At 39.3% G+C, this 27,836-nt stretch overlaps 1 protein-coding gene across 6 annotated transcripts in view; it reads left to right on the forward strand.

Annotated features, from left to right (window-relative positions):
- Positions 1-670: 670 nt before the first annotated feature.
- C2H8orf34 (chromosome 2 C8orf34 homolog) overlaps positions 671-27,836 on the forward strand; it is a 188,309-nt gene continuing 161,143 nt past the window's right edge. For 4 of the 6 annotated variants that reach the window (XM_068672046.1, XM_068672047.1, XM_068672045.1 and 1 more), the window contains exon 1: positions 671-1,247. In XM_068672046.1, the coding sequence (XP_068528147.1) occupies positions 1,179-1,247 (69 nt within the window). In that variant the 5' untranslated portion in view covers positions 671-1,178. Of the gene's footprint in view, positions 1,248-11,790; positions 12,000-27,836 lie in introns of those variants that run through there. The other 2 variants (XM_068672049.1, XM_068672048.1) reach the window with 2 other exon arrangements.

The raw sequence follows: 27,836 nt of genomic DNA on the forward strand, positions 1-27,836 counted from the left end.
ATTCTTCAAAGCTGTGTAGAGCTTTTAAAAAATTCTCATGAAAATATGAGATGTGCATTTTATTTATTTATTTATTTTTAGGAAAAACAGGTGAATGTTGGTACAGCAGAAACAGTTACTGCAGGGTGTCAAATCCTGAAAAGAATATTTCTGTTTGTTCTTCTCTAAAGAGAAATAATAACACAAAAAGCTGTTTAAGACCCTGCTTGTGGAAAAGGTGGGGGAACTAATTACTTCAAGTGGAGAAGGAATAAATCCTGATGTAGCCATTAACTCACTACTCTGCAAAGCCAGCTAGAAATTTCTCATTTACTCCACCAGCCCTTGGCTACTGGGTAAGACTTGACACGACCCGTGACCAGTGAGCAACTACTGAGGTACCTGAACTATTTTATTAAGATGCTCGCAGCCACAAATTGGGAATTTCAACAGGATCACGAGAAAGGTAACGTTTTAAGGTTGAAACACAATTTAAAAACGCAGGAAAAGCGCTGGCTGCCCCCCTGCAAGCCCACCGCCCGCTCTGAGGTAGCCCAAGTTTGGGCGCTGCGTTCAAGCCCCTCAGGGCTGAACTTTGAGCCGGGGAGCGGGCAGGGCACGGCCGGGCTGGGCTGGGCAGGGCTGGGTAGAGCAGGGCCGGGCAGGGCAGGGCAGCCCCCGCCTCCCGCCCCTCTTTTCTCGCCGGAGCCCGGCCGTCAACGGGCGCCCAACGCCGCGGCGCTGCCCGGAGCCCCCGGCCGCTGGCTGAGGGAGCGGCGCTGTGGCGAGGGCGGCAGCTCCAGCCGCGGCTGTGCCCGTAACCAAGGCGCTGCCAGGCGGGCACACACACACACGCACACACTCACACCCTTCACACGCTCGCACACGCACCGCACACACAGCTCGGGGGCCGCCTTTGCAGCTCGTCCCCTCCCTGCACCATGCTCCGCTCCAGGCAGCGCCTGCCCGCGGCTCCCTGAGGGGGCTGAGCCCGCCGCCGCCGCCTCCAGCCCGGCGGAGCGGGCGGCTGGCGCCCGGCTGCCCCCCCCCTTGCTGCCGGGTAGCGGAGTTAGCCCCGGCCCCGGGACTTCGGGCAGCCCTTGGGCGGCGCGGGGAGCGAGCCGGGAGCAGCCGGAGGGACCGCAGCCGCCGCCGCCGCCGGGGGAGAGGAGCTCCAGCCCCCGCCTCCGGAGCTCTTGATGGCGTCTCACCAGCAGACCAGGATCCAAGCCTACCTGGAGAAGAACAAGATCGGGCCCCTCTTCGAGGTGAGGCGGGCTCCCCCCGGCCCCCTGCCCTGCCCTGCCCTGCTCCGCGCCGTGCCCCCGCGCCCCTCCGCCGCGCCCCGCAGCCCGGCTCCCCCTGTGCCGTGTGGCGGCGGGGCCGGAGGGGCAGGTGCCGCTCCCAGCCCAGCCCGGGGACGCGGCCGGGAGGGAGAGAGCCGGAGGGCTGCTGCTGGCCGGGGAGCCCGCCCTCGGGACTCGGCTGTCCTACAAAAAACTCTGTGGCCGGCGGCTCTCCGGGCGGTTTTATCCGCAGGCGTACGCTTGGGAACCTTCCTTCTGCTCCAGGTTTTGCTTGGTGTTACGGAGAGGCACCCGCTTGGGTCTGGAGATGCACAGATGTGCATATTTTACTATTTCTGTGCATGAGCTGTGAATACTTGGAATTTAAAAGGGTACTAGAGCAATCATGCCTATTAGCATTTCATCGTCCTGTTTCTCATACGATTTTTAATCTAAATGCACATACATTATTCTACTCTGGCAGTGTTATCCCGAGACACGAGTCTCCCTTTCTTGCTATTCAACTTGCTCTTAGTCAAGCTCGCTACATATGAGATCTCTTTTATTCTGCTTTGTAGGTTCTGAGAGTATAGTGTGGTGGCTATCTGGTCATCAGTACAAGCTTTGGGTAGCCTTTGTCAGCCTGAATAACAGAGGTGAATTATTTTTTTTAACCGTTTGCTGATGGTCAGTTTTTATATTTTGCGTGGACTGAGGCTAGTACGACACATTACATTGCTTCAGTGTCAGAGGTGTTAGATGTTTTCATTTTGCAATGAATAAAATCCTATTTGATCGAACTGTAACTGGGTACTAGGGAACAGTTGGTGGTTTTTCTAGCCCGAGAATTCACAGGAACTGAAACATTTGTGCAGTTCAATTTCTGAACAAAAGCCTGTTCCAGTCAAGGCAGTTGCTAGGTCTGTGTAGGTAACTGACTCCTGCTTCTTTTGGTGGGAGTTAAGTGCCTCACGGTTGTCGAGGAGTTGGGCCTTGACAGCTGTCACTTTCTTCTAAATTTTCATTAGCTAACACATTGTTTTACACATTAAAATTCAGACGACTTGACATCACTTTTTTATGTTTCAACCTAGTTTCTCAGTAGTGTACGATGCTAATTTCTATTGTGGTAATAGTATGATGCTTTAGCTATCAACGGCAGAGAAAAAAAATGAAGAAGTTGTATTTGTTATAGCATTTCATACATTGCAAAATACTTCACTCGTCGCTATGATATAGGGATTTCGTTGTGATTGAAAGAGTCTGTGGAAAGCTGTTCACATCCCTTAAACCTTGCAGACCGTCCACAGGTGCTCCTGGGCACCAGGAAGCGATTTTTTGGGTCTAGGTGAATTTTGCACACACAAATACTAACTAGGGAGTGGATACAAAGCGGTAGCATTTGCATAGCTGTCGAAAGTTACTGTAGTCCATAACACTAGGAAGAAAGTGATCATAATTCTTATCTCTATCACTTCTTTATTATCCATTTAAGATCTACTTGTCTTATTTCATTTTGGTGATGTACTTTTTATTCTCAACAGTTTTTGAAGATCTACAACCTGTGCTTGATCTTGTCTTCCACTTACTGAGGGGTATGTGTTTTTGAAGTTGACAGGAATTGATCAAAAACTATGCATAGGGTCAAGCTTATGCTCTATATTAGTATTTCTATTATATATGCATCGTGGTGTAACAAGAATACCATGTGTTCACAGTCAGCACATCATTTTTTCATGTCTGTAAAAGTTCTGATATGATGAGAGACCTATGTTAGTCTTTCATTCAGAAGCAGCCAGCATTTTCTTACGCCACTTGTGTTTTTGATGCTAATTAATCACCAGTTGTCATAGATGACAGCCATCTTTTTTTTGTTGTTGTTGTTTTTGTTTGGCAGTGAGTGCTAATTTTCTAATACCAAGTCAGAACAGAGTAGACATGGATTCAATTTTCTGCCGTGTTATTTGCTGAGCAGGTTGTGACTGTAATTGCTCAATATATGCTTCAAGCCAACGTTTTAAGGAGCGCATACAATAACATTGTGAAATTGAGGGCAATCACAGGAAAGAAGAAAGTGGAGAGCGAACATGGAGGCTTTCTGAGGTGAAGGCAGGGATGGCGGTGTGTAATCAGACCATATTGCATACCTGCAGAAATGAACGGGCAGGGATCAGGAGGACTTAATACCACAGATCTTAATTAAGACTATTCTGCACAGCGAGCTGATGGCTGGAGTACTAGGTGGCTTTCTGATGATGAGGTGTAATTCCCCTGCATTATAGTCAAGGGTCGTGCATGCAATTAGTTGCCCATTGGTCATTCTATTCCAGTTGCTCGCTCTTCTTCTGCTAGTGTATCTTCTCTCCTCTCTGGCCTGTGTTTGTGGCCTTCTCTTACCATCATAAGGGCTTTGTGTACTTCATTAACCAGCAGTATCTACCTAAGAGCATCTGTTCTTTTGGACTTCATCTTTTTTCACCTTCAGCTCATGCTGTATATACAGATGAGTACACTTTTATTTCTTCACCAAATTTTTGTATGATTTGACACTTGAATTATCTTGCTGTGAAAGTGTTCAAGAGAAGTACTGGCATGTGAGGTGCAAGAAGACTATAGGCCCTCCTTTTGTTAAAAAAAGTTGTTTCTATCTCTAAAAGAAAGGTGGGAGTAACCTTCTGGGGAACGAATTAATGAGCAGAGGCTGACTCAGCAAGCATCAGTCTCCTGCTGACTACCAGAACCTGTTAACAGATAGTAGGAAGTCCTATCCAGTCAGCTATGAATGGTAACACACACATTCACTTGACTCCAAGCATTTTTACTAGTTAAATTCTTATTTATGGCTTAAAGGTGGGAAGGAATGTGGGTGGGAACTAGTGTGTACATCTGAGACTGTGTCAATTTTAGGACTTAAGACAGATTGAGAAACAGCTTAGATACTTCAGCCCTATCTCCCTCTGTTGAATGTAGGTCCTGAATTTATTTATTTTTTTCAGAATTGCTACTTAGCTGCCATTTCATTTTACAGGTGCTGAAAGTTTTTTTGCAGGTAAAATTCTCCGTGAACCTATAGGTCAACTTCTAGATGACCTAGGCCATGCAGGTGTTATTAGTACTGACAGTAAGCTTTTAAACTGACCCTCTAAATTCTGTCAGATTCTGTTAGGTTTCAGGAACTGACTTATCTATCCTGTTGTGTGTGTGTATGTTTTTTTCTTTTTGTTGTTCTTTTTTCCACTTTGAAAGTTTAGACATCTCCTGTAAAAGTTTATTGGCATCTGGGAACACTGTGGTCAGACACCTAGTTTAGATTTGAGGAATGCCCCTTAGAAACACCTCTCTTCTGTGATGTTTGTGGCAACGCTTAGCATAGCACTGCCTGGCTTTATTTATTTATTTTCCGTTTGAGTCTTGGAATGTAAAAAGAATTCTAAATCTGAATTGTTTCTGTGATGAAGGTTCACTGTTGTTTTTTTCCATCTTTCTAAAATGTGAACAGGAGGTATGTGCCTAAAATTGGCTGGGACAGAGTATTCAGAATCTGCACCCACTCATTTCTGTCTGAGTGAAGTATTGACCCACTTTGCATTTCAAGCATCCAATCCAACAAATTCTTTTCTTGTGCTAATAATCTCAATGAATAATTGTAATGCCTGTGAGTATCTATACATATAGACTTCTGTGCAACTGCATCTCTTTGGCATTTGGTTGTGTTCTCATTTGGGCAACCTGACAGTTTCTACGAATTTGAAAGCTGGATCAGCACTCTTAAGAACAGCTTGTAATAAATCTTCAAGAGCTCCGAGATAAATTTAGTGTTTGGGAGTTTTCTTATTTATAGAACTGCAGCTAAAAAGAATCAAGCAGGTATATTGTTGTTATGCAAACCAGGAAACTGTAATTTGAGTTATAAAACACCAAAATAACTTCTCAAAGTAAACATACTTAAGGATTTTTCTCAAAGTAACGTGGGCTTAGAAATATAATTAATTCTAAACACCATAAAGATTGTGTTCACATGATCACACTTACCTTGTTTTCTTTTAGCAGACAAAATTCCTGAATCAAATACAATAGGAAACTTTTTTTTTTTCCCCTAAATGGATTATTACTATTAGTGTATATTGTCCACCAACTTTTATTATTTAATTTTAATAAAGTAGCTATGTTTCTAGCTTAAACTTAAGCCTTAACATACCCTAGTGCACCTGCTTGGTGAATTACACTACTTATAGTGCACCTTGTGACCGAATTAGTCAAAGTTGGGAGTGAATTTTGGAGTATAGGCCATCTTCTGCAGGAACATTTGCCCTCAGTTCTTAAAAGTACAAATGTAGGGACAGTCAACTTCAGTGTCTCAGTTACCGGTTTAAGATTTCTCACAATACCAAAGTATTTTTTAAGGTACAGTATCTGTGATGTGATGGATAGGGATGCTTTCACACAGTTGTTTTCTTTTGAACTTGCTCAAATTATCTTTTATTTTATGTTGATGTTATGCTTAATTGGTTGGATTCTGTCCCTAGGATGGTAGAGTCTGTATTCTGGATGATGTGAAATTACCCAGAGAAGCATTCAGTTTGAGCAATTTAGACGAAGCTTTTGAAAGACCAAGTTTTTCAGTACCTAGACATGATGAGCATAATTTGAAGTACTACCTGGTTAACTAGTGGCATTGTTTCAGCCCAGCAGTCCCTCCGTCTTTCAGAGGAGCCAATGTTTGCTGTTTTTCAAAGGATGTATGGAAGCTAGCATTGGTCTGGAAATGCCTCATTGCTACCCATGTTGGGGCTGGAGGATTGTAGGTAAATTTTAATTACGTTTTTTTTTGTTGTTGTCTGCTGCAGTAGAACTTTATAGTAGCCTTGATGTGCACTGAAGTAAAAGAAAGGAGAATGAAAGTCAAATGGAAAAAATGACGCAGAGAAGTCCTTTGTTTTTCAGAGCGTTCGCTATGCCTTCAACTAGTTGTCTTGGTAAAGTTGTCTTTAAGGGAAAACAAGTCAAAAACCATAATGGAAATGATAAGCAGACCCTTTCCCATTAACAAACAGTTTTATGACCTTTGGTTTTTGGTTTTTGCTTGAGTTCTGTGACCGTTAAGGTGCAACAGATGTCAGAAATCTTCCTGTGGATGAGACATGCATAATTCTTCTCTCCTGTGGAACAGGGTTTAAGAAAAGAGGTCTGCCTTGCATGAGATGATACGTTTTGCTCCTTCTACTCCACTAGATAATCTCCTAACATTTGAAAGAACTTGCATTTTTGTGATGTCTGTATCTTTGAGAAATACTGAAATTAGTCAAAGCCTTAAAAAATATTGGAAATAGATAGTGAAAGAGGTCACAGGTAGAGGTGTGGTCACAAACATACACAATAATCACAGAAACCTTGTTTCCAAAACATTGCTTTACCAAAAGGGAAATAGGAGCTTTCTTATTTGCTTAAAAAAATTCTTTTGGACACAAGATACCCAAAGAAATCATTATTAAATGATTTAATCTGATTTAAATTATTAAGTCAGAGTTAAATTATTTGTCTAACAGTAATAATCAAATGTGAAAACTTGTATCTAAAATATGAAATTATAAAACGGAGGATGCTTAATAGTTTCATTTTGTTATGCTAGCTTTTAATGTTTTTAAACCTGTAACATGACAATTACTTTGTTTCTTTAGATGGGGTGCAGAAGGCATAACTATCTTGCCATAAAAATAAAATAGCTGGGAAACTGAGGAATAGTTCTCAACTGAGTTGCTCACCATCAAGTCCCTGTGGAGCCTACCTGCTCAGTGCTAAGGTCTAGAGCTAGTAGATGTTCGTGTTTAAAATAAAATGAGTCTAATATCTGCACTCTAGGACATGCAAGGGAACAATGATGGGTTTGGATTTTTTTTCTGGCAATCTCTATAGTAATGAGTCAGCCTGGATCAAAATAAGCCTATTATAACTGCTCTTTTTTCTTTGCTTTTTATTACATTGTGAAGTCTCTTCCAAGTTTTGGATGATATTTAGTGCATGGTGTTAATTAAACCTGAAGTAAGCTCTTCAACTGTTTTGATTCTTTTGATTAATCCAATCTCTTGGTACAAAGGACAAATGTAAATGTCAAATATTAAATAAAAAACTTTAATGGCCTTAACTCAGACTTTAATTTCTTTCTAATGTACTCTTTGTAGTTACTAACTTACACTTTTCCAAGTGTGCTAGATGCTATTCATACCAGAGAGTGAGCACTGTCAGCCTTCTGGCTGCTTTGGAGATTCTGAGGGGGAGTACAATTCTAAAAGGGTTGGGCAGCCAGTACCTGAGATGGAACTCCTACTACATGTGATTTGCCTCTTCACTTTACAGAGCAAGTGGGTTTCTTAGTTAGCTTCTTTATTTTGACGTTGACTCAACAGACACACCTAGAAGGATGCTGGCTCTTAGTGTTTGTTTCTTCTAAAAAAAGAAAGTGTTACTTTGTAAACTGAAGCATTAAAATAAATGAGTTAGGAACATAATATTCAAGAGCATTGTAACATCATGTTCTATTACAGTTTGGCTCTTATTTTGAAGGTCTAATCAGCGCTCTGTCTTTTTTCAACGTCTTTTCTTCCCACTCTGTCCTTCCCATTTTCTGTCTTGTTTATATCCGCATCCTTTCACTGAATGTCCAGTCCTCCAGCAGCCAAATGTTTTGTTTTTTTTTTCCTCATTATCGCCTCTCTTTGCTATTCTTCTGCAGTTTTGTCTTGTTGTTATGTTCTAGCATATTCTGTTATCTGCATTTCCATTCTGAAATTCCCCCTATATACCCTCAGTTTCCTTTTACCTTTTGGTTTTGCAGACACAAAAAAGGAATAATTAAAAAAAAAAAAAGACTGATAATTTGTTATTGTGATTTGCTTTGTGATTTTTTTTTTAACTTTTTTTTTTTTTTTTTTAAAGCATATGTTCTTTTGTATGAGTAAGAGATGTACTTTATGTCTGGATAAAGGAATATGACTTCATGCATTTTTATGTTCACCAACTTAAACTTAAATGGAACAAAGACTACACAAACCTCTTATTGTCTGTAATATTCAGATAAAAACGAGGTTATTTTCTGTTATTTTCTGTTCTCATTCTTGTACATATGCACACTTTTCTTATTCTCCTAGCTGTGAAATGTGAGAGAGAGATATCTTCTCTGCTGAGAGATGATGCTTTTCTACCTGAAACCATGAGAAATAGTTAAAACCTAGCTGGAAGCAAAATCACTTTGAAATAGAACTGTGGTAGGAAAATGTTTCTCTCTTGATGGAGGCATTGTACTGCTTGAGTAATCAGTGAAAGTTGTGAAAAGCAGCTCTCATTTGACAGGAGGAACAAAAATTTAATTCTGTGATGTAGGTAAGGATGTGTTTCAGGTGATTGTGCTCTTTATGTCTTTACCAATGCCACACAAGCATCCACATCTGCTCTCAGTGTAGAGGGTAATACCTTTTTAAAAGGATTGCAACAGACACATTTTTGATGGCCTTAACTTTTGTGTCAGGTATCCTATGCCACGCTGTGTTAATTTCTCTTCTGGCTACTCCTTTTCACTGAATAGCTATTTTTAGTTCCAGCCATAAGTGTTCAGGGAGAGTCCTTAGGCTGAAGTTACAATGTCCCTCTTGTTTTGCTCTTCTGTTATTTTGGGCACTTTTCTTTCCTTATTCACATAAAATTCAAGTTAATTTTTGAATTAAACATACAGTTTCCAGTGAAACACTTCAGTTTTAAAGGTAAATTCAAATAGCAGTGTGAGAAAATGTGCTACGGTTATAGGAAATGCCCATACAAAATTAAGAACGTGTGAACTTGCTTTTCCTTAAGTAGAAGACTTTTATATCAGTCACCTCTTGCAAAATTTCTGTCCATATAGAGAGTGGAAATTGCTACCTTCTTGTGTACTTAAACGAAGGATTCTTTCTCTCTCTGCTTTTTGCCAGCTCTCTGTGAAATTCAATGAGTAAAATCACTCTATTCACACACCAGATTTCTCTATAGTAGCTGGAACAATAAGCTTATCAAGCTCTTTTGTTGGCTTCTGGAGGAGCTGGTTTCTGGGACAAGAATCATGAGAGTTTAGGTCTTTTCAGCTGTGAGTCTTTTTAATTAAATCTTTCCTCCCCTCATACTTGTTTTACTCTTGTAGTTTCACACTCAGAACCACAGGTTCTGAAGCTGATCTAATAGCCAACTGCTGCAGGTCCTGTGTCTTCAGCCCTGGTTGCCCAGTACGTGCTCTCACCAGTATGAGCACTGGTGGCTGTCTGATTCTACAGCTGTCCTGTCTGGGAAGTTGAAATGGAAGAAAAGGAAGTCTGCAAAGTGAAAAGGGTTCTGTTGGTTTAGCTTGGTGGCTCAGCCTGTGGGCTGATGAGGAGTGAACTGACGGCTCAGGAGAGAAAAAATGCATGGCCAGAGAGTGAGGGCAAAAAGAAGCGCAGCTGCCTTCCTCTGCAGCAACAAGCCGTGATGGGCATAAGTGATTTCTGTATCACTCCCTGAGTTTAAATAACTGCTCAGTCCTGTGTACCACAAGCTTATGTGCTTAAGTTAGCTTCATATTGCTGTTGACTTTTAAAGGTGCAGTTCCTCATAGGTGAGGAGAATGTCACGGAACCCGGTCCAGTCCTGTCTGAGAAGGAGCAGCAGAGGGAATTGAATTCCCTAATAATAATTAGTGAAGACAGCCTAATGAAGTAGGAGGAAAAGAACCATGTGAATAACACTGAATGTGAAATGGAAGGGGATGGGATACAAAGATTAATGCTGCATTGCCAACACATTTTTCTTTTCTATTTGTTTCTAATAATATTGTTCTCTACAGTTATATGGAATCTGTGCTTTTTTTGTTTTTTCTTTGTAAGAAAGGTACTGGTGTTTGTGGTTGTTGAGAGGTAAATAGAAGAACGTATAACTTCTTCTCATCTGAAGAAATGTGCATGTTTTGCAGTGTCTGACTCAGACTTTTACTGCTTGGGTATAGATTTGCCAGGCTGTTTGTTAAAGGTGCCTTTAGCACTTATATTATCACTGGCTGCTGTGCCATGAACTCCTTCATCAAGATTGCATTGCACTACAATTTGGTAAGCACTGCATCTCTGTTGACATTTGTATGAATGGAAGAGTAATCTGGTGATTGTGGAGAATTCTCTGATCAGATATCTATCTCAAAGGAATTTGGAATGATCCTTTAAGGTCCTTAAGTTCTTTTCTGCACTTCCTAAGTATTTTAAAGATTCTTTTCGCTACTGTTCTAATCAGAACAAAGTAGAGATGCCCAGGAACACACAAGCTGAGGACAAGGACACAGTTTGCACATGCAGAAATCCCTCTGGGTCTGCCATCATGAAGCATCATCCATAACTGCTCTGAGGATGAACTCTGTTCAGGACTAACCTTGGAGAGAATGCAGGCTGCAACTTATTGAGTGTCTTGTTAAGACATGTACTTTTGCATGAACGAGAGCCCCTAGAAAGAAAAAAAATCAAATTTCAGAGCTCCTTCTAAGTGCGCCCTGGTTCAGAATAACATCTGTAGATAATAATGCCTGTAGTCTGAGAAGCATAAGGATGGTGAATCTTTTTGGAGATGAAGGCTGAATGGAGACTTACCAACATGGAACAAATGAGAGATGCACAAGGAGAAGAATACATTACTGGGGCATCAGATTAAACCAAGATTTCTTATCCCGTGATGCAAGAATACCTGAAAGAAAAGGATAGCAGGGATGAAAAAGGAACAAAAGTAAATACGAAACTCAAGGTATTTTCTTCTGTGTTTTCCTATGGTAATAGAGGAAAGATTAGAAGAATGAAGTTGTCAAAAATGAAGATCCACTTAACATTTGCTTAAACACCAAAGAACTTAAAGAGTCAGGAGAGGAAATAAAAGCACCCAGTAGGTAGGGTATTGAAATGGAGTTCCATTATCTGGCTTCTGTTCCTGCTTGTGCAACTGTTGTCCTGCTGCACTGCTCACATGTATTATTTGGTGCTTGTGTTTCACCTTCCTTTATCTGTCTTGTTTATCTGCACGAAGACTGCAGGCTCCTCTGGTTCTTACAGGTCTCATTTGGTTTAGGAGCTCTCACAGCAGGGCCCTGAGTTCATACGGCCCTTGAGCTTCCTGCTCTTTCTTTGTACTGCCTCAGTGCCTGACAGTACTATTAATCCCATTAATTGGTTCCATGTGTTGTTTGTTTTTTTTAATTGATTTTTTTTTCTCCCCTTCTCAGTGTGGCCCTTCAGAGCATTTGTGAAGTCTCAAGGCTGCAGCACAGGCCATGTGAGCACACCCTGTTCCCACAGGGAGCTCTGCTGTAGCCACTGAGGCCCTGATTTACAAGAGTAAGGCCTTCACTCGTAACCAGGCAGAGCTAGTCTAACATTAAATTAGCAGCAATCAAATCATCAGGAAGCTTTAATTGGACAATCACTGTCAGGGTTGGGAAGTTACTTGCTGTGTTAGAAACAAACAAAAACATACATGAGTGATTTGCATGCATTGTTTTCTAAATAAAAAGCATCGGAGAATGAGATTAATAATGCTTTGGCTGTTATTAAAAATAGCTCTGCAACCCAAAAACTTAGCATGTCTTCTAAAATTACCCAGATCTTAGTTTCTAGAAATGAAGAGATTCTTAGTTGCCTAAACCATTGTGCTTTTGATGGTAGAAGTATCTGGTGAGAAACGATGGACTAACTGCAGTTAAAGGTACAACTCATTTATGTTCCCTTAAAAATTACCTTTGCTACCAGCTGAAAGTTCTCAGTCATTAGTACAGTAATACTTACTTAAAAACACAGAAATAACATCTTGATTCTCTAGCTTTCATATAAAACATAGTTCTCTAGTCATTTGTTTCAAAACCTAACCCAGAGGACAGCTTATGGATGCAGCAGTTAGTGTCCTGTGTAGGTTAGCAAGGGCATGCTGACTAGATTGCCTGTGACAGTTTACAGGAAGGAGATATTTGAGGCTCAAATGACAATTTTTGGAAATATACTAGTTTTGTTTCTATGCTGCAGTTACCTTGTTTGAACCACATAGTTATTTTAATAAATTGATCCATATAATTTAATTATTAGAGCTCATGATTTCTGATGACTTTTTTTTTAATGCTTTTTCCTTTTTACTACACTCTTTTTCTTGTGAAAATATTTAGTCATTAACTTACATTTTTATTACACAGAGCCCTATATTCATATTTTTTATTTTTTTTCACACTTATGCTTTGCATAATATAAAAATGGCTTTATTTTTGTGATCATATATGTAACTTATAGGTTAAATAACTGACTGAAAAGTACATCCTGATTATGTAAGCTGATATTTATTTAGCTGTCCCCATTATCTCAGGCCTACTTTATTTGTGGGCACGATATGATAAGTGTCAGCTTTAAGCCTCTGCAGCCAATGCACTTGTCCTCCCAGAGGCCAAACAGAAGTATCTAACATCCCCTTATTTCAGGGACTCTTTTCAGTTCAGTATTGACATAGTTTTCGGCTGCTCTTTAAAGCTAGTGTGAGGAAGATTTTTTTACATTACACACTTTGGTGAAGAGTCCATAAAGACTTGAGCATTCAAGTAACTTTTTGATGGAAGGAATCAGGAGTAATCCATGAGACAAATCATGAAGGTAAAACTATATACATATTTCAGCTTTTTTTTCCCAGTAGCATTGCTTATGAATTGGATTTGAATGATCTAACTTTCATCCATAAGTGCTGGTGGTATACTGAGAAGTAAAACAGAAAAAGATCCAATAATATGATTGATAATATGAATATGAATTAATATGAATAGTTGGGCCACTCATGCTTTGGCTTATGTTTTCATATATATTTCCATGTGTCCTTAGAATGCAGGGTATGCTATATTAAATTCCTTCCTAATGATATGATGATGACTGTATGTGGGTAGATCATAGAATAGCCTGAGTTGGAAGAGACCCACAAGGATCATCAAGTTGAACTCCTGGCTCCACACAGGTCTACCCAAAAATTCAGACCATATGACTGAACTGCACAGTCCAAACTTCTTAAACTCCAACAGGTTTGGTGCCATGACTACGTCCGTGGAGAGCCTGTTCCAGTACATAACATCCATCTCAGTGAAGAACCTCTTCCTGATATCCAGCCTGAACCTCCCCTGTCACAGTTTGACACCATTCCTGTGGGTCCTATCACTGATCACTAAAGAGAATAGATCAGCGCCTGCCCCTCCACTCCCCTTGTGAGGAAGCTGTAGACTGCGATGAGGTCTCCCTTCAGTCTTCTCTTTTCCAGGCTGAACAGGTCAAGTGACCTCAGCTGCTCCTCATATGTCTTCCCCTCTAGGTTCTTCAACATCTTTGTAGCCGTACTCTGGATGCTCTCCAATAGTTTCACGTCCTTTTTGTACTGTGGTACCCAGAACTGCACTCAGCACTTGAGGTGAGGCCGCACAAGCGCGAAGCACAGTGGGACAATCCCTTCCCCCAACCAGCTAGCAGTGCTATGCTTGATGCACCCCAGGATACAGCTGGCCCTCCTGGCTGCCAGGGCACACTGCAGGCTCATATTCAGCTTGCTGTCAACCACAACCCCCAGATCCCTCTCTGCAGGACTGCTCTCCAGAGTCTTATCACACAGTCTGTACGTATAACCAGGGTTGCCCCTTCCCAGTTGCAGGACCTGGCACTTGATCTGATAGTGTAAAATTTATAGCCATCATTTTTGGAAGATTGACAGAAACCTGCAAGTTAAAGCGGACTACAAATCTGTTATTCTTTTGTTGTTGTTGAAAAGCACGTATCCTTTAAACCTTTAAGTCTAATAAATTGAAATGTTTTGCTAAAGCCGCCTGCAGTGTTTTTGTGATGAGTTGACTTTGAACTATACTTACTTGGCTGACCTGCTTGATATTTTGGTTGTCTCTGTAAGCTCCTACAAGCTATCTCTGTGGCTTGACTATAGAGAACAAACCGATAAATCATCTGTGGAAAACATAGGCCATCAAGATCAATGACATATTCTGTCCTCCCTCTTCATGGTTCTCTTATACATTGACCAGTAAATGCAAATTTAAATGCGTTCTTTTACCTTTGTTTATGTCATGTTACCTTTTGTGTTCAACTGTAATTAAGTCCTAGGTATTTTGAGGCTTTTTCTGATTTAAAAAAAAAAAAAAAAAAAGGAAGCATTTGAATTTAGGACATTGTTAATGATAGCTATTCTCCTGTAAATGTGCTTGAATGTTTTTTCCATAACTACTTCTACAGTGTTTCTGTTTAATATTTGAGCATATAAAAATTGCCATATCATTACAGAAAATGGGATCTGATAATAATAAGGGCCATTATAATAATCAAAATGTCCTTTTAGCATCTTTTTGCTATATCTTTATTGGAACACTCAGTTTTTTTCTTCTAGTGTTCTGGAACACCAAAATAATTATGTGACCTAGGCTCATTTAAAGTGTTTCCAAATTTCAGTAGTACTTCATTATAGTGCTTAAATCCAAATCTGGTAATAGTAACAGGCCTATTGATTGATGCAACATTGAAGAGCATGGACTTCGTTTAGATGCCTGGTAAAATTCATCAGTTTATTACGGAGAGCTCTGCAAGTTTTAGACAATCCATAATTCTTTTCTCAGTTGAATTCAGAATTGTTTATTGATATATATCAATAATATTGATGTTATATATATATATATATATATATATATATATATTTGTGGGGAAAAGGAATGCTATATGTGCTTTCTACCAGATGGTTGCTTTTTGCATTTAAGCCAGTATTTGAGTGTTATTTTTATATTTTGTACAAAAGCTGTTCAAATAATGATATTCAAGTTGAAAGGGAAGCTGTGTGAGTTTTATGGAATGTGTTTTTAGAGTATGAGATTACTGTGATTTATATCAAATGAACCACAAGTTTCTGCAAGCAATTATAAACCTTTCAAGTATGGTGGTTTGTTTGTTTGTTTGTTGTTTGTTGCCTTTTTTTTTTTTTTTTAACTCTGAAGCATAGCCTTTTAACATAGGAAATGAGATTTGCAAAAGAAAAACAAACAAGACATTTATCTAAATATGAAATGAAGAGGACAGAACCCAGTCATGTGCCACTATAGTTCCTTTAGCAGAGCCTGCACCAACCCTGCAGCTGTGTAGTTGAGTGTTTAGAAATGTGCAGTTGGCATTGGACCATCTCCTCCATTAAATGTGTGCCTGGCTGTAATCCACTGTATCCAACATCTATTGTATATTGTCAGCACAGTTAGATATTTTCCTGTGCAGGGTACAGCAGACACACTGTTCTTTCACTTCAGTTAATCAGTTCTCTTTTGCTGAAGAGAGCGGTTGTTTTATGGGGCCATGTTCTCTGGGCACGATTGTAGGGCATCCAGCCTGGGAGGAGGAAGTTTCTGAGGCATGTCCCCCAGTGCTCCTTTCTGTGCAGAAGATGTGTGTTCTTCTCATGCATGGTGCTTCAGAGGAAGAGTGTCCTGGTTTCAGTTAGCACAGAATTAATTTTCTTCCTAGTAGCTGGTGGAATGCTGTGTTTTGGCTTGGGATGAGAAGAGTGCTGATAACACCCCGATGCTTTAATTGTTGCAGAGCAGTGCTTATACTAAGCCAAGGACATCTCAGCCTTTTGCTCTGTCCTGCCAGCGGGCAGGCTGGGGGTGCAGTAAGAGCTGGGAGGGGACAGACCCAGGACAGGTGACCCAAACTAGCCAAAGGGGTATTCCATACCATCTGACGTCATGCTAAACAATATATAGGGGTGGCTAGCTGGGGGGAGGGGGCCGGACTGCTCGGGGTTAGGCTGGGCATCGGTCAGCGAGTGGTGAGCAATTGCATTGTGCATCACTTGTTTGTACATACTATTATTACTTTCCTATTATCACCATTGTATTATTATTGTTATTATTTTATTATTATTTTGTTATTATTATTTTCCTGTCTTATTAAACTGTCTTTATCTCAACTCACGGGCTTCACTTTCCATTTCTCTCCCCCGTCCCAGAGAGGGAGGGGGGAGGGTGAGCGAACGGCTGCGTGGTGTTTAGCTGCCGGCCGGGTTAAACCACGACAAAGAGACTTTGTAATACAATGAGTCTGGAAGGCATGGGAGTAGGGTACGAGGCTTGTCTCTTCTGGCAGTGATCAGATCTCTCTCTGATTTGTAACACCACCTGTGTAAATGCAACCGTATGCTGGTTGGAGGTATATTCTGGCACTGTGATTCCAGTAGCTAAACCTGTGTGGGAAAAACAACAACAAAAAAACAGTCAAATTTTTTATTACAACATTACAATTACAATTTTTTATTAAAAACATTTTTATTACTGGTTACAAGGTGATATTACTATGTTTTTGCATAGGGAATTATTTAAGTGTAGAAATAACTTGATTAATGCACTGTCCTGATAAAAGAGCTCAAGATGAATCTTTGACATTACATCCTTCAGGATTAGGATAAAGTACAGTATTTTTTTTTTTAAATAATAAACAAAGTTGAACATTCTGTGGATAATAGGATTGTTCTTAATATGACTACTGAATTATGCCTGCCAGTTTCTGTCTTTCTATGCCTATAAGGAATGCGGTGGTATTTTTTTACTGGGTATATTTCAAGATGTGCAAAAGGAAGGTAATAGGCTATCCTTCCTATAGGTATTTTAATCCATATCAGCTGAAAAACTCCATTATCTTTATATTGTATTTTATTTTGCTGGCTGCAACAAGGGAAAGGTACTGTACAGTGCTAGAAATAGTCTAGACACATTGCAAATGAGAACTCCTGGTAGATGAGGTAAGCAAATAAATGTGAGGAGGGGATCTGAGAATAATGGTTGGAGCATGCCTTTTCAGAAGGTAAGCTGGGTACTTCTTTGCAAGTATAGACAGTTAGACAGATCACTGTTTGTCTTCAGGAGGCTCCATATTCTCTGGGCTTCAATCCTCAGACATGCCAGGTGTGTTTTTATTCAGACCTTGACACTAAAGGGCCCTGCTTCTCAGGGGTGTCCCAGGCAGCAGTTTGAGGATTGTTCCATGAGCTTGGGCCATTTGCACAGGCAGAGGCAATGCCTGTACCTTCTCAGGGCTCAGGCAGAGCAATGAATCTGGTAGTGCTAGCAGCAAACAGCTGGGGAATCCCAGAAGGTGGCTGGAGACATGTGGCCCACGGTAGCTCTGTGATAACCTTTTCTGCTCCTGGTTCTGCATTTCTCACATCTAATTCTTCTTGTTCATGTTGTACTCTAACCTGTAATACTTCTAGCCTGTATTGTTTAGGTAAAAATTGACACCTCTGTCTGTTGGTTTTTTTTGTTTGTTTGTTTGTTTGTTTGTTTTTTGTTTTTTGTTTTCCCCTGTGTGCGCCTCATATTCAGTTTGGTTTTTAGTTTGACTATGATGTTATTCATTCTCAGAGGATTCTCTGCTCTGAGTAGCAGAAATGTCTATTTTAATTTAACTTGAAATGAGGAGATTATCCGTGAAGGCAAAGCATGTTAGAAAACTGAATTTTGAAAGCAATATTAAGAAAAATAATTTTTAAAAAATATTAATTAAAGCAGTTTCTCTGTCTTCTCCCCCACAGAGGGGGGAAGTTATACAAGTAATTTTGACTTAAATGATGGATGGTAAAAATGCACGTGGAAGCAATCGCAGGCAGATTTTAATTCCAACTGGACTAGAATCACTAATGTATCTTCCCAGTTGGGCCTGAAGTTCAATGTAGATACACCGATATCATAACAGTTGCCAGTACCATATGCTAGCATGTAATAGATGTCAATACAAGAAATGATAGAAGACTCCCTAAAGTATAGTAAAAAAAAAAAAAAAAAAAAGTAATTTTTTTTGGTTAGTTATCATAGTTATTTAAGTACTTATTGTTGTATTATAAATTCATGTGTTTGTTATCAAACTTTATTATTATATCTTTGTGCTGATGGCTTCTGCATGGCAAAAGATTACTGTATTCTTGCATTTAAAGAAACCAAAATCTTTCCATTCTGATTTCATTGTGGGTTTTGCATTTTTTTCACTGGAAAGTACAAATGCATATTTAATTAGACAAAAACTTCAACTGCACCAAACTGAATACATTTTAAATTACTACTAATGTAAAAGTGTTACTTAGAAATTATAGTAGTAAAAAAGGAGATTTTTATATTTATGATAAGCACAGAGTGTGAGCTGTGTAGAACCAAACTGAACAAGGTTGTGTGTTCCCAAAGGCATTTGAGAGCTATCCGGTATCTGCTTGCAAATAGTCTTCAGTGGCTTTGCTGATTACTCTGGTAAGATATTGTGTATCTTGTGTTACATGAAGAAGGCAAATCAGGGTAGCCTTTCCCGTAGCCGTGAAAAAGGATACAAGTGGCTTTAAATCAATCAAGTAAATGTTTATATGTGAAATATCCTTTTGTATTTTAGCATGCTGTATTAAAGCTATTCTGATCACTACTCCTTAGTTTTATCTAAGGAGTTCTAGCCACACTTGCAGTATATAAATTCTACAGATATAAAAGAACCCTTTGTATTTTGCTGTGGTGAAAATGAATATCCTGATTTTTCTATGGCAACAAATTCTGACCTTTCTAGTTCAGAAATATTTGTTGTAATGGTGCATAATAAACATGTAGTTCTATTTAAAAAGCTGATTATGAAATTGGTATGAAGTCTTATGAGACCAAGTCAGCCTCTCACAGGTAAATAATAGGAAATTAAGATGCATATCTGCATAGATATTCATCTTTTCAAAATGCATGAATAAAACTTGTGATTAGACTATTACCAGCAATTATTTATCTGCTTTACTAGAGAAAATTCTGTAAATGACATAATTTAAATTCTAAGCACCTGTTAACTTCATTACTTGAGTAAATACAGGGTTAACTTTGACAGCTAAAGTCAGGAAGTCAGGATAATTAAATCTGTATTAGATATTCCCTATTTAGTCCTCTGGTAAGTCCTGTCCTCAAATTTGTATGACTGTAATTGCTGGGTATTATTCGAACTTCCCTATGAATAGTTTGTTTCGTTTTGTTTTGTTTTTTTTGGGTCAAGATTAAAAAAAAAAAATTTTGTACTTTGGCTACATAACTGGAAAGTAAAATTTATTTAAACATTAGCTCATGTTTATCTTTCTATACAGCTTGAGTAAATGTGACATTGTAACGCAATGTTCCTTGTATTCTTTTTCCACGGGAGAAGTAATATTGATTTGCCTTTTACAGATAAAGCAAGATATACTGTCTCTTGTTCCAAAAGCTATCAGAATAGTGTCTGCTAATGGATATCTGATAGCTGTGAATATTTATTTTTCTGCCATCATGGGCTCATCTGTCTGCTGCTTCATGATGTCCATTATCCGATGGTTTATATATTATGGGTTACTTGCATGGGCTGATGAAGGTGTGGAAGACATTCAAGTAGCAGTTTGCAGAGGCAAACTTCATATTCTGGAATGATCAGGCCAAGGCTTCATTGAAAATAAGTCTTTAAAGTCTGAATGAGATTTTGTGTGTGCAACACTAGCTTTGGCTTTACTGCATTTCTAAGGCATTAATGTTGGGCACACAGTAGGCATAGTCAGAGAACACCAACTCTATCAGACCTCTCAGGAGATAAGAATCTCCACAACTGTTTACATCTAAGGACTCTATTATATGGACAGAAGATCCCCTAGTGGCCTTACAAAACCAATATTCTAAATTCTTTTTGAGTCATTACTCTTTAAGTGTGAGACTTTAAACATGTTAAGTGTGTTTCATAAATCTTTAAAAACAATGAACTTTTATACTTGATAGGTCTCTAACTTTGAGAAGCTTAAACTAATCTATATGAATCCAATCCTATTCAGAAACCTGAAATCCAATGTCACTATCACCTCTCTCTTCCTGCAGCTGGGGTTGCTTGACACAGTTTTGTATGCAGCCAAGATAAAAATGTTATTCATACTAATCTAAAGCTCATAGGTACTTGCATCCTGTAACTTCATGCAGTCTAACAGTCTATTCCCAGTTGTTACTTCTATTATACTTCAGGGCATTCTGCCCCAGGTATCCTATTGTATTTGTGTGTGAAAGCACCATCCAAAGCCTTAACTAGGAAAGCAAAGAACCTGTTTACCCAGGGTTTGTGTTTTTATGTTGATTTTTAATTTTTATTATTTCTTTTATTTATTTATTTATTTTTAGAGCACTCCATCTTTTCTAGAAGATCAAAAACTGTCTTTCTTAAAATAAAAAAAGCACAGATCAAAGCTTACTTTTTAAATTTAAAATATGGTTAGCAGAAGTAAAAACAGAATCCTTCTGTTGTTCACTTGCTCAGAGACTGTGATATCCTGTGCTCAGTGTCCTGTTCAGCCTGCAGGGATTAGACACACATCCCACTTCCTTGCAGAGCAATGTCAGCAGGCTGTAGTATGGTTATTTAGGCAGCTACCTTAAAAAAGCAATCTTGCATTCTGGTCACTTCCTCATGATTGGCTTTGTTTGATCCTGAAGTGTTTGGATAAAAAAAAAAAAAGTGCATTCCTAAAGTGTATCAGATTACAGAGGTTCACTTAGAGTTTCTGTACCTGGGGTACTGTCAGGTCAAACAGATGCTATGAATATTATGGAGACTGTCAAGATGCGATTTTAGTTTGGGCTAACTAAATTTCCCGGAACTCCCAGTTAAGATACTGAAATCTTTTATTGGCCCATGGTGTCCCCAGTGCAGTCATGCATAAGCCTGCAAGCATTAAAATTATTGTTTGAAATCTGGTAATAAAAACTTTAATTTTAAATGATTGAACTGAAAATTAAAAAGATTCACTCACTCTCTTGTGTAATAAGCCATGCTCAACAACAGAAAAAAAATCTATTAGATTAAAATCATCCATTTGATTGTGCTTATACTTCAGAATTAAATTTATTGGAAGGACCCTGATTAAATAAAGTAGGTATATCAGTGGATAGAAATATTATTTCTAGTTCCAAATTTATGGTCAGTGTATGATTCTGGTATCTTAGTTTAACGAGTAATTTCAGAACAGTTTATATAGTAAAGCCACTACCAAAATTCTGCTATGCAAGTGACTTGATTTCAACTTCAGTCCAAACCATGAATTCGGTCACAACCTCAAAATGGTCCAAAAGGTCTGAAAATGTATGCTGAAATTTTTACTTGGGCATTTTTATAATACTAGGATTTCTTTTTTTTAGTCTTGCAAATTCACAGAACCCCAGAATGGCTGAAGCTGGAAGGGGCTTCTGCAGGCCATCTGGTGCAACCCCTCTGTTCATGCAGGACCACCCAAAACAGGTTGCCCAGGACCATGTCTGGGTGGCTTTTAAAGATCTCCAAGGAGGGAGACCACAATGTCTCTGGGCAACCTGGGCCAGTGCTTGGTCACTTGCACAGTAAGGAAGTGTGTCTTGCTTTCCAGATTGTACCCATTGCCTCTTGTGCTGTCACTGGGCACCACTGGAAAGAGTCTGACTCTGTCTTCTTTACATTTCCCCTTCATGTATTTATAGACACTGATGAGATCATCCCTGAGCCTCCTTTTCTCCAGGCTGAACAGTCCCAGCTTCCTTAGCCTCTCACAGGGGATGTGCTCCAGTTCCTTGATCATTTTGATAGTTCTCTGCTGGCCCCTCTCCAGTAGCTCCACGTCTCTCTTGTATTTGGGGCCCAGAACTGGACACACCACTCCAGATGCTGTCTCACCAATGATGAGTAGAGGGGAAAGATCACCTTTTGTGACCTGCTGGCAATACTTTGCCTGATGCAGCCAAGAATACTGTTAGCTTTCTTAGCAGCAAAGGCGCATTACTGACTCACGTTCCTCTTGATGTCTACTGGGACTTTTTCTACAGAGCTGCTTTCCAGCTGGGTGGACCCCCAGCATGTGCTAGTTGTTCCTTCCAAGCTGCAGGACTCTGCACTTCTCCATGCTGAACTTCATGAGGTTCTTGTCAGCCCACCTCTGCAACCTGTTGAGGTCCCTCTGGATGGCTGTGCAGCCCTCTGGTGAGTTAGCTGCTCCCCCCAGTTGTTTTGTCACCTGCAAATTTACTGAGGGTGCACTCTATGCCATTGTAAAGATAATTAATGAAGGCGTTAAACAAGACTGGACCTGGTACTGGCCCCGGGGTACTCCACTTGTTACTGGTGTCTAGCTAGGCTTTGCACCACTGAAAACTTGCCCTCTGGGCCCAGCTGTTCAGCCAGTTTTTTCAGTCTACCTCACTGTCTTCTCATCCAGTCCATACTTCAACAGCTTCTCTATGACGATCTTATGGGGTTCAGTGCCAAAGGCCTTAATGAAGTCCAGGAAGACAATATACACTGCTCCCCTCCTCATCCATCAGGCTGTTGATTTCATTATAGAATATTATCAGGTTGGTCAAGCATGACTTCCCCTTGGTGAATCCATGCTGACTGCTTCTGGTGGTTTTCTTCTCCTTCATGTGCCTGGAAATGTTTTTTAAAAGTAGTTCAGGCATTACTCCATCACTCCATCACCTTCCAAGGGATTGAGATGAGGCTGACTGGTCTGTAGTTCCCTGGATCCTTCTTCCTGCTTTTCTTGAGGATAGGAATGACATTTGCTTTCCTCCTGTCTTCAGGCACTTCTGCCAGGTGTTTTTTTGTTTGTTTGTTTGTTTTTCATTTCCTTCATTCATGTGCGATATCAGACTTAGAAATCTTCCTCATGCCTGCTGGTAAATTATTTGGATAAAGAAACAGTTGATGGCTACCTGCTATGCTAAGACAAATGGGTAGGCAAAGCAGAATGGCCAAGTTGAGTGCAGGACCTGGAGTTCTGTTATGTATGCCCAGAGCTCACCCCATAATTTTGAGTGCGCTTTCCTTCTTTTTTCTGGGTGGGTGACTGCAAAACAGTTTCCAGTGGGAAATTCCTCTAGTGGTATTCTCCATTAATGTACTTGCAGTAATTTCCTAAGGAAACTGTTGTTTGGAAGAGAGTGGAAGAGCTCCACTCACTATTGCTGGTGTTCTGCTTTGGGTGCTATGGTTTTCCATATGGTTAGGAGCTTTTAAATATATATATATATATTTAAAGTAGGAAAATGATTTTAAGCAAAATTTCCAATGTTAACAGATGACATGTAAATGTTATAAAAGTTCTGTTGTCACTTTTTCTTCACTCTAGTACTGCTATCTACAGAGGACATTGAGTAAAATATCAGGTCTTTCTAATGTGACTAGTCATCACCAGTTGTTTTTTTTTACACAGCTAGCAAAATTTTGACAAGCTTTTAAAGTGATGAAATATGAAGTGGAGAAAACTTGGCGTGTTCATTTTGAATGTCAATATTTCATGTATATGAAGAGCCATTTTGTTATGTGTAAATGTTTTTAACTTGACTTGTTTACATGGAAAATTCGTGGACTATGCACATTTGTAACTCGAAGATACATCACAGCCTGTAATATCACATTTGTGTTAAAGTAATTTTACAGCAAATAAGTCTTCTACAGACAGAAGGAATTACGCTTTTATGTTTTAGGTGGAATTTGGATTTTGTATTATGAATACATTAATGAATATATGAATTACTATTTACCTCAGTTGTTCAGTCATTACAATTCTAATGAATGCTTTCACTTGAATAAATGCAAAACACTGGAGTATATATTTCACTTTTTTTCCACTTATGCCAATAATGATGATAATAAAAGAGTGTATTCAGTATTTCCAGCCCTGAATGTTTTGCCCCAGTATGTATGTATTTTTTTATGCATTAGAACAAGAAATCCTATTCCTCTAACAAATTGTTATTGTGTTTAAGCCAGGTATTTGTTATCTATTTCAGATTGCTTTGAGATATTTCACTGATTCTTTTCTGAGTTAGCCTGACACTTTTTTTCTTAGGAAAATTCCATGCTGTGAAATTAAACAATTCCGAAACTTTTGGTGTTAGAAAATAATCTTTACTTAGGCTATGAATTTATTTTGGATGTGGCTGAGCTTTTCAGAAGTTGACTTTTCCTTTTGCTTCTGGTGTTAACAGCATTTTGGCTGTTGACCCAAATGAGAATTTCACTGGACTTCTAAAGCAATGACTCGATCACAAGTGGATTCAATTTGTGTTGCCACTAGGCACTTAGTGATTTTCTACAAAACCATAATCTTATTATTCAGTTGTATATGCTGCATGTGTACAGTAGACAAAAGGGTAGAGAGTACTAGACAGTCATATGAAATGGAGGAGACTGGAGCACAGTCTATCAAGCTTGTAGCCTTTAGGAGTTCTGTCCATATGGATTGGATGTTGCCTTCTGTGAGGCTGTGCTGCCTTTGGGGGAACAAAACCCAGCGTCCAACCTACAGATAATAGTGGAGTAAAGAAAGTAGGGGTACCTGGGTTGTTGCTTCTGCCCTATAGGTAGGCCTGTTATTTGCTGGTTGTAACACTGCTTCGGGCTATGGATGGGATGGGTGTGTTCCTTGCAAGAAATTTTAGGTAGAACTTTCATGAACTTTTAGACAAAACATCATGTTGCCCAACTTTGGATTTAGGTGCTTCTTCTGCCAGAAAATGTAAGAGTAACTGTGTTGAAAACTGTGACTTACAAGTAGTGTGAAATTGGGACTCTTAATTCCTAGACCAAGTTTATTAATATCATATTTCTGATATTGTGCATAGATATTATGAGACACTTACTGGAAAAAAATATAAAATCTTCTCCTGAAGAGAAGAATTTTAATTTTCTTTAAGCACTGATGAATTGATCAGTTTAGTTCCCCTAAATTGTCACAACCCACAATATGAGAACTGTCAAATGGCAACATGTATGTCTAATAAATTTTTCTTCTTTTAATTTATCAGCAGCATATCTAATGTGTGATCTAATTTTGAAACATATACTTGCATTTTTAAACTTTACTGGGATAAGTGATACAGCTTAAAACAAAAAACAAAACATCAAAAACATAAAAGCACGTGACGGGGGTGGTTGGTTGCTGCACACATTATGAAAATATGTATTGTCCAAGTTATCCTGTTAACTTATCCTGTTAACTATCCTGTTAACAGTTATTAACGAATAACTGTTAGCAGTCTGCAAAATGTTTGTATAAATAAATTCTAAAAAAGACCTAAAGGTTTTTTTTTTGGGTAGGCTTCTGGAAGGAAAGAAATGCTTAATTTTTTTTTTTCATTCACAGAGCAGTGATCTGATTATCAAGGCATTTTAAGCAGACACATGGCTTTATAATTATTTACTTCTGATGCACCAAAACTAACTAAGGTTAAGTCCTTTTCTGAGTCCCTTCCTTCCTTTTCCCAAATACAACTTTTTCCTTCTAATCTCCAACTATAAGCCCTTAATAACCATTACTGTAGTGGTACTGTACTGGGTCTGGCTGGGATGGAGTCAATTTTCTTCACAGCAGTCCATATGGTGCTGTGTTTTAGATTTGTGACTAAAACTGTATCAGTAACACCCCACCAATGTTTTAGCTGTTGCTGAACAGTGCTTGCACAGTGTCAAGGTCTTCTCTGTTTCTTGTACCACCCCCTCAGTGAGCAAGCTGGGATGGGCAAGAGATTAAGAAATGACGCTGCCAGAACAGCTGACCTGAGCTGACCAAACAGATATTCGATATTGTGTAATGTCATGCTCAGCAGTAAAAAAACGGGGGATTATTTTGTTTCAAACTAGTCATTGCTTGGGCATTGCCTGGGCATCAGTCTGCTTGTGGGAGGTGGTGAGTGAGTGCCTTTGAGATGAGCCCAGCCATTTTCATAATATCTCAGTGGGATCAAAATAACTAGGGTTGTTTCATCTGGAGGAGTCTCAGGAGAGACTGTATTGCTCTCTACAACTACCCGAAGGAAGTTGTGGGGAGCTGGGAGTCAATCTCACAGATAACCAGTCATAGGAGTAGAGGGAATGGCCTCAAGTTGTGCCAGGGGAGGTTCAGGTTGGAAATTTGGAGAAATTTCTTCTCAGAAAGAGTAGTCAGGCATTGGAACTGAAGGAGGTGGTTGAGTCAGTTTCCCTGGGGGTGTTTAAGGAAAGGTTGGACGTGGCGCTTAGGGACATGGTGTAGTGGATGATATTGTTGATAGGAGGACAGTTGGACCTTCTGATCTTGGAGGTCTTTTACAACCTTAATGATTCATTGATTCACTTATTATGTATTTATGTTTGTTTCCTTTCTTCATTTACTGAATTTTCTCCATCTTGACCCACAATTTTTTCCTGCTTTTGCTTTTCCTGTTCTCTCCCCCATTCTGCAGGGGGCAGGAGTGAGTGACCAGCTGATGGGTGCTTAGCGGCCATGAAATTACCTACCTTTAATTCCCGGTATAACTCTCCCTCAAAGGAGAAAAAAAAAAAAAAAAAAAAAAAAGGTCTATTCCAGGTATGTAGTAATTGTCAATGAAACTTAAACTGGAAATATGATGTGTTTTTTTTTTTTTTTTTTTAACAGTTAGAGTAATGAATCATTGAACACTGAGGAATGAATAGCTTCAACTTAAACCTTGAAATTAAAAAAAGATTACTTCAGCTGATCAGAAAAAGATCAGCTATAACCTGTTAAGCTAGGCTTTATGAAGACAGGAATGCACAGTCTTTGTTGTTTTAGGGCTGTAATTTAAGGAAATCAGTTTAGGTTGTAACACTTTCTTAGCTCTTGTCCTTTTGATTTACATCCTACAAACCTTTCAGAAGACCAGTAGTTTTCATTTTCTCTTGGTTGAACTGTGAAGTGCTTTGTCTTCAGGATAGAATTACACTTGAGGGAAACCTTACAGTGTTTCTACTTCAGTATGAACTATCCTTGCTTGATAAATCCTTGCTGAGTCCAGATAATGATATAGGAAGAATGGTTCCACAACTGTGAGATTGTTATGCGGAGAGAGAGAACTGCTGAAAGAAATGTCTATCATGGAAAATTGTTGTGATTTGAAAAGCAAGGGAGGAAAAGAGATACTGCTGACCTGCTTGACATATGTGAGAGATAGCATGTCTTTACCTTTTGTTCTACTACCATGAAGTAGTTAATGTTTTAGAGTAACTTAGTACCGGTGACCTCCCTTTTGACAGCATTCTTGTCTGAAACGATTGAAAGGAAGAAAGAAAAACTTTCATCAATAAAACCAAAGAGTAAAGGTGTTTGAAGTTATGTTGTGAATTCAAACTGTTATAATGAATTAGGGACAAAGATATTTGAAATATAGAGGATAAGATGTGAGGAAGAAACCCTCAAAGGGAAAAATACAGCAAGAGATTCAGGTAGATATTAGAAAAGAATAATTGAATTGGAAGGGACCTTTAAAGCTAATATAGTCCAACTGCCTGACCTCTTCAGGGTTAAGCAAAAGTTAAATCATATTATTGAGGGCATTTTCCAAATGTCTCTTGAACACTGACAGGCATGAGGCATCAACCACCTCTCTAGGAAGCCTGTTTCAGTGTCTAACCATCCTTGTGGTAAAGAAATTTTTCATAAAGTCCAGTCTGAACCTCTTCTGATACAGCTTTGTGCTGTTTCTGCATGTTCTGCCATCAG

This window comes from Anas acuta, chromosome 2 (assembly GCF_963932015.1).
Source record: "Anas acuta chromosome 2, bAnaAcu1.1, whole genome shotgun sequence".
In the NCBI taxonomy this organism is placed as follows: domain Eukaryota; kingdom Metazoa; phylum Chordata; class Aves; order Anseriformes; family Anatidae; genus Anas; species Anas acuta.